A 12,367-nucleotide genomic window follows, 5' to 3' on the forward strand; every position below is an offset into this window, starting at 1 on the left:
GGTCATAAACGGGTTATATGCGTTAATTTGGATTGGACTATTTATGATATGATCCAAACTCAATTTGACCCGCCCATTTGATAGGTCTAATCATCACCATTGCCAACAACTACCATCAAACTTAGCCGAACTATCCCCACCATCACCACTCGTTCGAACGTTGGTTTCAAAACTCGGTCTCGGATCAACAACTTTCTCTTCCCCCATTTGTCTCCTTAATTCATACCTCGAATCTAAGCATATGGCATCATTTGGAGCTCAATGAGAGAAGGAAGGAAGGGAGGGAAGTCAAAGATAGCGTGGTGATGATATCGATCGTACCGGTAGCGTGCGGGGTTGGGTTAGTGGCTATGGCCGCGACGGCGATGTTCAACCGTGGAAGAGAGAGAAGAAATAGCAGCAATGGACGAAGGAGGAGAATGGAGAGAAAGAGGAAAATGAAACAAGAAATGGAAAAGACCTTTTCATATATTAAATCGAAAAAAAAATTTTTTTTCACATGTCATAAATTTAACTCAATTAGGCCATCCATGTCCTGTGACAGGGCGATCAATTTAACGCAGTCATACCATTAAGCTTAACTTTAAAATTTAAGGGACTTAATTTAACAAAGAAAATGGATATTCAATTACTTAATGAGTACAAGATTATCCCAATAATAGTAAGTTTTTTTTAATTGATTCCTCAATATTTTTAAGATACTCGAGTCATCTAACTTGTGTGATTTTACCAATGAAGTCCTTCCTTCAGTAGCATGCTTTCATCGTACCAATGTAGGTGCCAACTTTTATTAGTTTCAATTGTAAATAACAAAAAAAAAAGTATTTTAAAATTCATAGTCCAATTTGACACAAAAATTTAAAAACTAGAAAAGACTGATAACATAGGTAACCTTCGTGTTATTGCCATCACCCTCCGACGATAAGCCTAATTGATACAAAGGTTATGTTAAATAATCAAATTTGGATCAAAATGATATTGTTTTAGCCACTTGAGTTCCACGTAGAAGAGAGAAAATAATTAAAAAAAAGTCAAGTCAGTATTTTCTATTAGCTAGGTTGGACGGAATTTAACGGAATAATTTGATTGTACTAATTTGATAAGTTTTAAGTGATTGTACTTTTTTTTGACAAAAAAAAGTGATTGTATTTTTTTATAAATTTAAGACTCGGTTGAATGCACTTATGCCTAGGAACAAAGTCATATATACTTTTTAGAAAAAAAAAACCATTGTCATCCCTATGCAGATTTGTCAATGGAATTTGCTAACGCGACCTTGGAGGCATTTAACCATTTTATGAGGTGGATTGTTTTTTTTTTATTGGTAATGTGGATTTTCTTCTTTTTTTTTTTTTTAACTTTGACTCTCTCTCTCTCTCTCCTTCTTCAAACCCCACCAAATAAAAAACTAACGAAACTCAGCACCTACGACACCAATGTAAAATTATCCGGCCGTACGAGCTCATGACCCCAATTGAGCGATTATGGCCTCGAGCTTCACGACCTTGGAGCTGCATGCTCGAAAAGATCTCGTTGTCATGGCCATGAACTCAAATGGTCACGATCAATGTAAGTTTAGAACTTGAGTAATGGGGATATGGCTGCCACGATGGATCCCATTTCTAAATTTTTTCTTTTTTTGAATTTTGTCTTTCCTTTAGTTTTTTCATTTGGCTCGTCATAATAATTTTTTAGCATCCATTCCTGCATCCATATAATTATTTTTGAAGGTCCATGTCAACAAAAATCGACCGAAAAAAAGGAAAATTATAAGGGAAAGAATAATCACGAGACTTTTTATAAAGCAGGGAGAAACCCTTTTGATTGCTCTTTTATAAAGAAAAAGATGAATGAATTAGGCGAAAAGTAAGAGTAACCAACGGTCACGCGTTAGCCCTTATAGGCTCTACAGTTACGACAGTCCAGTTTGACAGAAGGTTTCGCTGTTAGCACGAGGAATTGATATATCAGCATAATCAGCCGCTCGCTTCAATCACCTATGTCGAACGCCGTCGCCAACGGCCTCGCCGGCGCCGGAGGCGGCATCATTGCTCAAATCATCACTTATCCTCTCCAGACGGTCTCTCTCTCTCTCTCTCTCTCTCTCTCTCTGCTTTACGTACACGGAGACGAAATGGTATCGATTGGCTTATTGAACCGCGACAGGTGAATACGCGGCAGCAAACCGAGCGAGTAGCGAAGAAAGGCCTGAGCAGCGCCGATAAGAAAACTTTGCCTTCTCAGACACGGCCTGCGGCAGGCACTCTCCTTCAGATCCTCCAGGTTTTGATTTGGAAGGTTTGGTAATGGCGGTTAGCTCTGGTTAGTGAGTTATGTGACGATGAGAGGATTTTGCGTTTGATGTCAGGTTCTGAAGACGGAAGGTTGGGGTGGACTTTATAGCGGACTCAGGCCTTCTTTATTTGGCACGGCGGCTTCGCAGGTACAGAGCGAGCTTCTTATTTGTCATGCCGTTGCTTCGATCAGTAACTAGACGAGTGACAAATGTCTCCCAAGGTTCATCTTCAATGCCTTTGGAAAGTTCATTTGCGAAGAGGATTTCACTTAAGCTTAATTTTGAAGTTGATTAGGACTGAGTGCTAGGGAGAGGTCTAATTTGCTAGTTAGCTACAGTTGGACTTGCCCGCTATACTAGCACTAATTACATGATAGCTTGTTAGTGCCGGTGGCATTGGATTAGTGGAATAAGAAAGACAATAGTCGTGCCTCCTGGACAGTGACCAAGGAGAGTTGTGCGATGAGATAAGTGTGTAAATGAGGATGGTTGATCGCTGTGATACCTGACTAAACATTCTCCATTTCCCATCTGATAGCTGTTTTTAGGCTTGTTCTACTGTTGATAATGGCAAAAGTTTGACTCGGAAATGTGTATGCGCCTGAGAGCTGAAACACCTTGCTGACATTGGAAAACAAGACAATGATGAATGACAAGTAGTCCGTACAATTAGATTGATAAATGGCGGCACTTTTGTTTGTATTCCCATAGTACAATTTTCTTGTCAATTCTAACTATCTTCTCTAATACTGCCAGGGAGTCTACTACTATTTCTATCAGGTTTTCAAAAACAAGGCTGAGACCATTGCCGCTGCTCGTAAGGAGAAAGGTCGCGGGGATGGAACTGTTGGTATGTTCTCTTGGCTTGTTGTGGCAGCTATTGCTGGGTGAGTAGTCAGTTCTTATAATCATTAAGGATTTCTTTCCAATCTACTTCATTTTGGGAGAGTTTGAGGGTGATATAATAGGGTATGGAGACCGAGCTTGATCATACAGATGCCTTCTTAGCGTGAGATGCACTTTGCTTTGGTTCATCTATCATGTAACAGGATCATGTTCCCACAATAAACCGTGTCGTCTCTTATACCTTGTTTTGCAGGTCCTTGAATGTGTTACTGACCAATCCTATTTGGGTTCTTGTCACTCGGATGCAGGTGCCTTTGATTCTTCATTCACTTTATTCTCTGTCACTACTGAGAGGTTTAACATTGAATTCTTGTATATGAGATTGGTGTTCAGCTAATCAGGTCCCTCATCTTTCGATATCTTTCACTTGTCAATCTTTTGTAGCGCTACAGATCCAGCACTATGATTCTGCATGCTAACTGTTTTGCCTATCATTCAAACGGGCACTGAGTACCCAGCTGAAGAAATTAATAAAAAGGACATCCCTTTTTTTATGTTTTATCATTGGGAATCTTTTGATGAATATATAAGAGTTTTGTGTAGAATAATCGTAATGGAGTCATATGATTTCTTGTCAGTTAGTAGATACTGTCTTATATGGAATCTTCCAATTCTGATAACTGCCTTCTATTTTAGCCAAGCCATCATTATTGGTGGCCTTTATATGTATATGATTGACATACTTGTGCTAAAAAAAGTTCCAGGGAAAGATAGTGCTGTTTAGAAGCATGACTATAACTTTCTAAAAATGCTGGTTTCTGGGATGTCAGAGATAAAACAAAATGAACTTGATTGCTTATGTAGTAAGTACAAGCTGTTATAATTATGCTTACAAATTGTATAGAGACTCCTCATGAGGTTTTTGGTTTAAAATCGTGATCTGATGGTGCTTTGTAAATGGTGCATTAGCTAAATGTAGTTCTCATAATATTTCCTTGTTATTTGAGTGTGTAGACGCATACGCAAGCAGAAAGAAAAATAATGGAGGGCAAGAAGGAAGCTCTATTGGCTGAAGCATTGGAAAGGGGTTGGGAAGAATCTACCTTACACGATAAATTGGCTGAACTTGAATCAGTGAAACCTTGTCCATATGGTACTCTTCAGGCGGTTGGTATTATCTGTATATCCACCTCTACATTAAGCCTGTGCTTGTCCATCAATATCATTCATGATCACCGAAAAACCACATCAATATCATTCATGATCACTGAAAAACCCCATCAGTATCATTCATGATTACTGAACAAACCTTTCTTTTTCTCTCTTTAGAACTCATATTGAATGCAATGCCAATTTTCTTTCGCAATCTCTTGTTCGGCTCATCATCTAAGATGGAGATAACGCATTCTTACTGCACCATTGGGCTGCATTTAATAGTTGCTTGGATGAAAATTACAATTTTTCGTTATAAGTGAAACATATCTTGATTAATGACTTTGCTGGATGGTCATGCAAACCACTTCATAATGTAAATATGCTTATGAACATTTTGATGCCTGATGGTTTACATGCATCCACACATGCAAACATTGCATTTATATATAAGTTCTTGCACAATTTCATGTGCTCCAGAATACATTAGGCTGTTGATATATTGCCACTCTGTTAAGATGACGAGACTGCTAACAAGCACGAAAAGATTTCCTCTCGACAAAGTTTTGTGCAAACTCAGGGAAGTCCTTTTATCAAGAGCACACGGACAGATACGTGCATGCACGCACACTACAGCATAATCTTCATCGTTCAAAGAAAGATTTAATTTGTGATGGTGTCCAAGCATTTAATGTTTTAAGAATGTTCCTTTGAAAGTGCAAAAATCAGCTGATTTCTGTGTAAATAATTGGATAAGCATTCTCTCCTTTTTGTTATTTCTTCATTTAAGTATTGTTAATGAAGTTCCATGTTTATGTATTCTTACTTTTCATAGGCTCAGGAGGTGCACAGGGAAGCAGGGGTTGCTGGATTCTGGAAGGGTATTCTTCCAACATTAATAATGGTCAGTTTATTAAGCCAGCGCTAGAATGGATGGGACCATGTCTTGTTTTTCTTATTCAGGATGCTACTGTCATTGTTGTGTAAGCTAGACCTTTTGTTGATAGGTTTGCAACCCATCAATCCAATTCATGATCTATGAAACCTCCTTAAAGCACTTGAGAGCAAAGCATTCTGCTAGTAAGCCGGGATTGAAAAATGTGACTGCTTTGGAGGTACATCACTCTTGTCTGGGATCATGGACTTATGCTTGGAACACTATATTTTAAGTTGCTTTTATCTTCTGAATAATGGATGTCAAATCAACTCCTCATGTAAAATAGATAGCTGTGGCTCTTTCTCAAATAGGTTTTCTTGTTGGGGGCTTTGGCAAAACTCGGGGCAACTATCTCAACATACCCTTTGCTAGTTGTGAAGGTAATAATTTTGAACTCTTTGCCTCATAACCTGAGTCCTGATTTATAATTCACTCATTCTTCTGTGTTTCACCTATCTCTCTGTGGGTGCGTATTCTTGTGTGTGGTGTGTTAAATTTTCAAGTTAGCTCTAAGCATTAATCAAGTAGCTTATGCCCTGCTGTGGCATTCTGAATTGCTTGTCTGCTTACTAAAATGGAAAATTAATCAAATACTGCTGGATTCTTTATCTGTTTGTTTTCTTGGTCACATGTTTCAATGCTATCCACCTGTACCCCACTTTTTAGAGGCTCCGGTAAACATTGCATCATGGGTATAAGGTCTGCTTGTCTCTGATTCTCATCTTTCTTTTTCTTTTCCTTAATGCATTTTCAGTCAAGGTTGCAAGCGAAACAGGAGATCGGGGGAAATGTTGCTTTGAGATACACAGGTACTTTATATAATGCGTCAAGTTATATCGTCCCTCTTCATTTTAGTTTTGTCTTTGTGCTTGATAGTCTATCCTTCATAAAGCTTGGAAGAGTAAAAAAATCGTTAGGTAATTCCTTTTTTGCTTGGATCATTAAGTAGTTACGGCTGTGCTGGATTTCCTTAAATTCCTTACTGAGCCTTATTAAGCAGAAATGAAAATGAAGTCCTCTTCACGTGTGTTTCACACATGTAAAGGGGACACATTGATAATGTGAAAGGTGAAAGATGAGGATGCGTAATTTCCTGTTGTCGATGCGAGTGCCATTCTTCTACGTGTACTTGTGGCATTTACTTTTGTCCCTGAAATAGCTTCTGTGGCCTAGGATCTGACTTGATCTTCTTAGAATTATGCTGCTGATATACACTGTTAATGAGATCAGATGTGCACATATATACCTGTAGTGACATTCAATCTGTGTACACTCACACCTACACTATCTTCCATGATGTTTTGAGTTCCAACTGTTTGTGGTTCATGCTCTCAAAGTTTTAGAGGAAAAAATCATGTGTTTTGCTGTTACTGGACTCTGAATCTTTTAATTTCCTGTGTGTTTGCCTGTAAGATCACTAGCAATCAGAAAGGTTGCTGTTAGCTGGTCAACTAGTCAATCATCTGTGCTAAGTCATTTTGATCATGCTGTGGATAATTGATGGCCTTGCTTGCTATTTAGATTGTAGAGGTCTTGGGGCTAGATTTTACAAAGCGAGAAAATTGGTGGAAAATGATAAAGTGTGAACAAGGAGAAACAATTGTGAAGAAAATGTTATCGTGGTTTTAAATTGCGGTGTAAACCTTTTGCTTTGTGCATGCCAAGGTAGTTTCCCATTTTGTCGTGTTAGTGGGATGGATCAAACTTAGTGAAAAAAAAAGTGTGCCAAAGAATTTGGTCCTTCCTCTAATTTCAGCACATTTTGTGTGCTGATCCTGCACCAATCGATCTGTTATGAGCATCATCATTCTAAAGTTCATTTGGTATATGGATATGACCATTGCAATTGTTCGGGCTGCCTTCTTTTTATTTGGTGTATGTATTCATCTTCATCCTAATTTTTACAGTATCTAGTTTTACCAAAAGCTGCTATCAAATATAGGTACACTTGATGCGATCATTAAAATGATCCGTTATGAAGGAGTGCAGGGATTTTATAAGGGTATGAGCACAAAGATAGTACAAAGTGTTTTTGCAGCTTCTGTGCTATTCATGATCAAGGAAGAACTTGTCAAGGCTTATATGCTGCTGGCAGATAAGGGGCAGAAGGTTATGTTGAATTTGCCTAAACGATCACTCCTAAAGATATAAATCAATTAATTATATACTTGTCAAGTTTCACCTACCTACAGTATTTGCATTGCCTGTTGATGTGCAAATATTATCAATACAATCGTGTTGGACTGCTTTTTGGTTCCTTATGTAGGTGATAAAATCAAAATCTTGTACTTGAGCTGCCTGATTATTGGTCCCACCAATTACTTTTTGTTCTATTTTACTCTGTAACTAGTGCATTTAATTAATAGTAGTAGTATGGTCAATATTTAAGAAATGTACTCATCACTGGATAGTATGGTTCCATTGCAGCACCAAATTAGTTTTCTTGCACGTCTATACATTCATGTGCTATCCCTTTCCAGCATTATTCAGTAGAATGGGCTCTAAGAAAAGGAACATGCCCAGGTTCAACTTCGGTAAAATCCTAACATTTAGATTGAATGCCTTCTCTTTTGCTTTATGGAAGGTCTAAATTGATCTACCTCCATTGACGCCTGGGCTTTCAGAGTCCGAACTGCCAAATGGAGCGTTCCTTTTTGTTTGTTTACATAGGTGTGCTGTTTCATTAACTGCTGCTTGGTTGTTTTTGAAATTAGCTGTGAACTTGTAATCTCCTGAATTGGTTAATCAAGACTGTGATAATGGAAACAATTTTATTGTTAAGAGTTTGGAAGCAAGGGATTTTTCTCCATAGATTTGAAAAGTTTCTAACTATGCTTAGACCTGGCGAAACTGTTTAGCTCATATTTGGGCAATGAAGCTTCATCAGCCTGCTTTCATCTTTTAGGCACATCAGGTGGGTGTTCATGCATGTCTAATCAGAGGTTTGCTACCGGCTAGACCTGCTTGATATATTTTCACCAGTCTGGATTGACATCAAAGATATGAAGTGATTGATTGGGAATGACAATCCTGAGGAAAAGAAGTACAGCCAACTTTGTTTTTGCTCTAATTCTTCTGCACATGTCAACTAACTAACATAATATGTAAGTTGTTGGCCAAGGCCCACCTTGCTCCTGTTTTGTCTCAATAATACTATGCTGGACATTAGGTTTCTCCCGTTACATTGAAATCATCCTCTTTGCCACCAAGGATTTAATTCACTGGTGTAGTTCTAAGAAGGTTTGCTTTTGATTACTCTAATTACTGTTGCTAAAATTTTGTTCCCAGACCTCAGGGATCCATTTTGAATTTTGGCACTTTTTGATTTACGCATAACTATATTGTTATGTACGGGATCATGAGCATGATCAATGAGGAAGGTTTCTGGAGGATAAAGTGTTGATGACTATCTTTCACTCAAGAATCTATGACAATTCTGCTTCTCTTGCGTTCTTTGAGTGAGAATGAGAAACTTTCAATAGCAAAGACTTGTCAAACTTTCTACGAAGGAAAGTCCTACTTATGATGTTAGCTTCCCAAGTAATCTGGGAAGAACATGGAGTATTCTTCATTTAGAACATAAAATGCGCCCAACAAATGATGCTGACAGGTGGCGGTGACTTTGTATTCTTGGATGCTTCAGCTCTCAACTTTTTGTCAGGATGTTGTGAGGAAGCTTAAACTTGCTCTTGACATCACGATCCGTTGTTTCTTACTTTTCTCTATGGACAGAAAATGTCCTTGCACCTCCAAGAGCGATTATGTCCCCTAGACAGAGAACCGAAGCACATTATTCCCTTGCCAGTGAAAGCTAGGTCATTTGTTTAAATGAGCATTGGATGTACTTACCTGCTTCTGGTGTCAATGTGGGAATGATGGTCTTCTCTATCCTTTGATAAGCTCTGCTTCTTTAAGTTTCTTTTTGCCCTACCCTCACTGTCCATATTTGCATTTTCGAACAATATGTCTTGACTGTATGGTTCAACAGTTGCATCACTGTGCTGTATAGAAGATACTGACAGCCACCGATGCTTTATTGTTTTCCTCCTTGTGAGAGGGGCTGCATCAGCTGGTGACAACTTATAGTTTGCTTCCACATCTGGGAATGTTTTCACTTTGTTCTCCTGTAATGAAAGTCTCTGAATAGATAGATTATTCTGGGATGCATGTGTGGTTGCCTTTTCTTCTCCTTCTGGAGCATTTGTGTTGCTTTCTTCCAGTTGCTTTTCTGGTTCTGGAGGGCCTGTAGGCAAAACCTTGCCTGTATCCTGGTTTTCACCATAATTAGAACTGGTGTGGTAATTGGTCTCTAGAGGAGATATTGTTCTCCATTGCTTTCTGAAATGACTGGATTCTCCAGCTTGTATTTTCATGGTTCCGATTCCATCATATTCAGCCATTCTCAAGTCAAGTGGCTCCAGACTCATATTTACTGTCACGGGGCACCCCAATGCATTTTGTAAGGCCTCAGATATGCTTTCTTCCCACATCTCAGCAGTTGTCTTGTCTTCAGGTTTCTTGAAGATCAAATGCACAATGGCATTGGCTGTTGGAGTGAAATTCAATATAACTTGAATGATAGGTAGTTGATATATGTCATTAAATTGGGTTTTGGGCAGAATACATTACCACTAGCTATGGTGAATGATGCGAGCTTCACTTGCCGGTAGAGGAATTGCCTGATATTTGTGCTTTCTACCGTTTCCACCATATCCATCCATATTTCTTCAAGGTCATTTAGTCGCACCAACTTAGGCTCCTTTTCAGATTCTTTTCCTCTGCAATTTTGATTCTCTTCCATGGTTGTGCTTTTGTCACTTCTGTCTACATCATATAGCGCGGAAGTTTCACTAATGGAAGTACAATGCATTGGGATTCTATTTTGGGTTTGCTTATGATGCTGTGCATCTATTGACCCTGCATTGTGCTTGCCATTTCCAGCTGCACATTTACTTCAGTGAGCATGCTTACCTATGCTTAATCCATATTATTCCAAGGACTTTTCCTGTTTATATTTGGTCTATGTACCAGAACTGATAACGTTCAAGATTAACAAGTACCTGAGGGTAATACAATGTCCTCTGGCATGATGTTTCTCAGAGAGATATTGTTGTGGTTGTCTTGTGAAGCAATTTGTAGAAGAGCAGCAAATATTTGTGTACTCTGGTCAATGGAGGATCTCGATTGCTTCTCCACTTCAACAAGCACTTTCAAGGCGTAGCACAACCTCTCTGATTTATTAGTTACTGCAAAAGTATCAAAAGCTCAGCTGATATGAAGAATTCATGCATGCTATAAGTTGAAGTATCTTACTGAGGTTTGAGCCAACTTTCTGCACTCTCTGGTCATTACATGTGAAGGTCAATGATGATGATGATGAATTGGTGGTGGCAGCGTTTGAAAGTAGGTCTTTGATGAGAGATGCCAGTTGGGACACCAGGGCTTGTGGTTCCACACCTGTTCGAATAAGCTCTGTTGTGAGTTTGATGGTCTCCATTGTGTCCCCTGATACTGCTGCCCTGAGCAAGTCATTGAGCTTGTTGCAAGGGATTAGGCGTACCTACAGACGCAGGTTTAAGGAAAAAATGTATTAAAGAGTTGGCTAGACAGAGTCCTGTTTAGAAATGAAAATGATGGAAAAACGTAAAGCTGTGATTGATGACACACCATTTCTTGAACCATGGAAGTAGTGATTCTTGACCCTACTAAGGATAACTGATCTAATATGTTTTCTGCTTCTCTCAGGGATCCTTCCGCCTGGGCAATGATCAGCTGCAATGCTTCTCTTTCAAGCATTATACCTTCCCGTGCAGCGATTAGTGCAAGCTTGAGTTTGATGTCCACATCCTTGAGTTTGGGAAAGAAGTACTTCTGACACCTCGATGATACCATTGTGGGCAAGGTATCTATGTCTCCAGCAATCAGGACAAAAACTATCTCAGTACCATATATTCCTTCTACTATGCCCAAAAGTTCATCCCATGCATCGGCAGTCAGTAAATGACATTCTTTGACGATGAAGACCTTAAAGCCTGGTATTGCATGTGCAAATGATGTGCTCTGGATGAGTGTCCTTATTCTTTCGAATCCAGCAAATCTGCTTCCTGAACACAACTCCATCATGTAAAGGCTTCTTGAGCACCCTCGGCAGTTCCAGCATGGCCGGGAATGTGTGCCGGATTCGCAGTTCAGTGCCATTGCTAGTATCTTGGCGGTTGATGTCTTCCCAGTGCCACTTGGGCCGTGGAACAGGTAAAGGGACGCAACCTTATGCTTCTGAATAGAAGTAGACATTACCTTAATAATGATCTCGTGACCTGCTATGTCCTCAAAACGCTTTGGTTGGTACTTGAGACAAAGGCTTGTGCTCGAATGGTTCTCTTTTTGGCTCCAACTGGTTTCCGCTTCAGCCTTTTGATGATCGTGATGTCCAACAGTCGGATTATTGAGATTGATTCCCGAGATTGAGAAACTTTTGTGAATCATGTCGTCCCTCGAACAACCCTCTGACGAGATCACGAGATCCTCGAGGCGGTTGAGTTTTGGAGATCTCCTGCTCTTGCCATAGCCATCCACGGAACTTCTACCCATCTCGACAATCGCCTTTCTTCTTCGAGACTTTCGCATTCTTGACCAATGCCAAGGAACAGTCCATCCTTTACTTTCAACTTTGTGGCTTGACCCAACCCTACCCTTTCCCTCCGGCAGCTCAGCTAAACCCGAATAAGAAGAGCTCCGCCACATTTGACCTGAACTCCATGAACGCTCGTGAGATGGATCATCATGGTAGCCCGACAGAGAACTTAGGGATCTCTGCCTATCCTTCTTCACCGGCTTACTTGAGGCTCTGGCACCATCAGCCTGATGATTATTGCTCATGCCGTTCTATCTTCAGCAACACAATCTCTAAACTTGAAGGTACACAAGTTTTCTTTGGGGTTGACCATTCACTAGAATGAGGTAGTGGGTCATGAAAGAACGAGCAAGATCCTCAGGACATTTAAGGACCCCCTCACCTGACTAGCTCATGCTCATGAACATGGAAATGGCCGGCCATTTGGTAATAGAAATCTTTTTAAGGATCGGTGATGGGAGAAGCTGATGATTGCTCTAACACACCAGCTCGGATTTTTGAT

The 12,367-nt window shown here is 39.7% G+C and overlaps 2 protein-coding genes across 2 annotated transcripts; one reads left to right on the forward strand and one right to left on the reverse strand.

The window, feature by feature from the left end:
- The first annotated feature begins 1,982 nt into the window (after nucleotides 1-1,982).
- LOC115729413 (peroxisomal nicotinamide adenine dinucleotide carrier-like) lies at nucleotides 1,983-7,623 on the forward strand. Its single transcript, XM_030659988.2, has 11 exons — nucleotides 1,983-2,080; nucleotides 2,167-2,283; nucleotides 2,369-2,443; nucleotides 3,053-3,183; nucleotides 3,396-3,450; nucleotides 4,157-4,309; nucleotides 5,130-5,198; nucleotides 5,302-5,409; nucleotides 5,543-5,611; nucleotides 5,986-6,040; nucleotides 7,174-7,623. Exons 1-11 carry the CDS (start codon nucleotides 2,000-2,002, stop codon nucleotides 7,380-7,382), a joined length of 1,122 nt encoding a protein of 373 aa, XP_030515848.2. The 5' UTR covers nucleotides 1,983-1,999; the 3' UTR covers nucleotides 7,383-7,623.
- Nucleotides 7,624-8,702: 1,079 nt separating this feature from the next.
- Nucleotides 8,703-12,367, reverse strand: LOC115729412 (protein STICHEL-like 4). Its single transcript, XM_030659986.2, has 6 exons — nucleotides 10,899-12,367; nucleotides 10,545-10,791; nucleotides 10,292-10,477; nucleotides 9,861-10,172; nucleotides 9,081-9,777; nucleotides 8,703-8,999 (listed from the first exon to the last, which is right to left on the reverse strand). The coding sequence occupies exons 1-6, from the start codon at nucleotides 12,108-12,110 to the stop codon at nucleotides 8,954-8,956; spliced, it is 2,700 nt and encodes an 899-aa protein (XP_030515846.2). The 5' UTR covers nucleotides 12,111-12,367; the 3' UTR covers nucleotides 8,703-8,953.

This window comes from Rhodamnia argentea, chromosome 2 (genome assembly GCF_020921035.1).
Source record: "Rhodamnia argentea isolate NSW1041297 chromosome 2, ASM2092103v1, whole genome shotgun sequence".
NCBI classification, from domain to species: Eukaryota; Viridiplantae; Streptophyta; class Magnoliopsida; order Myrtales; family Myrtaceae; genus Rhodamnia; species Rhodamnia argentea.

Coding starts and splice junctions, on each gene's coding strand:
- LOC115729412 (XM_030659986.2), bottom strand. CDS start 12,110: ATGAGCAATAATCATCAGGCTGATGGTGCCAGAGCCTCAAGTAAGCCG. Junction 10,792..10,898: donor CTTCCATGGTTCAAGAAATG/GTGTGTCATCAA, acceptor CTGCGTCTGTAG/GTACGCCTAATCCCTTGCAA. Junction 9,000..9,080: donor CACATTGACACCAGAAGCAG/GTAAGTACATCC, acceptor TTCTCTGTCTAG/GGGACATAATCGCTCTTGGA.
- LOC115729413 (XM_030659988.2), top strand. CDS start 2,000: ATGTCGAACGCCGTCGCCAACGGCCTCGCCGGCGCCGGAGGCGGCATC. Junction 2,081..2,166: donor TCACTTATCCTCTCCAGACG/GTCTCTCTCTCT, acceptor GAACCGCGACAG/GTGAATACGCGGCAGCAAAC. Junction 6,041..7,173: donor TGTTGCTTTGAGATACACAG/GTACTTTATATA, acceptor TATCAAATATAG/GTACACTTGATGCGATCATT.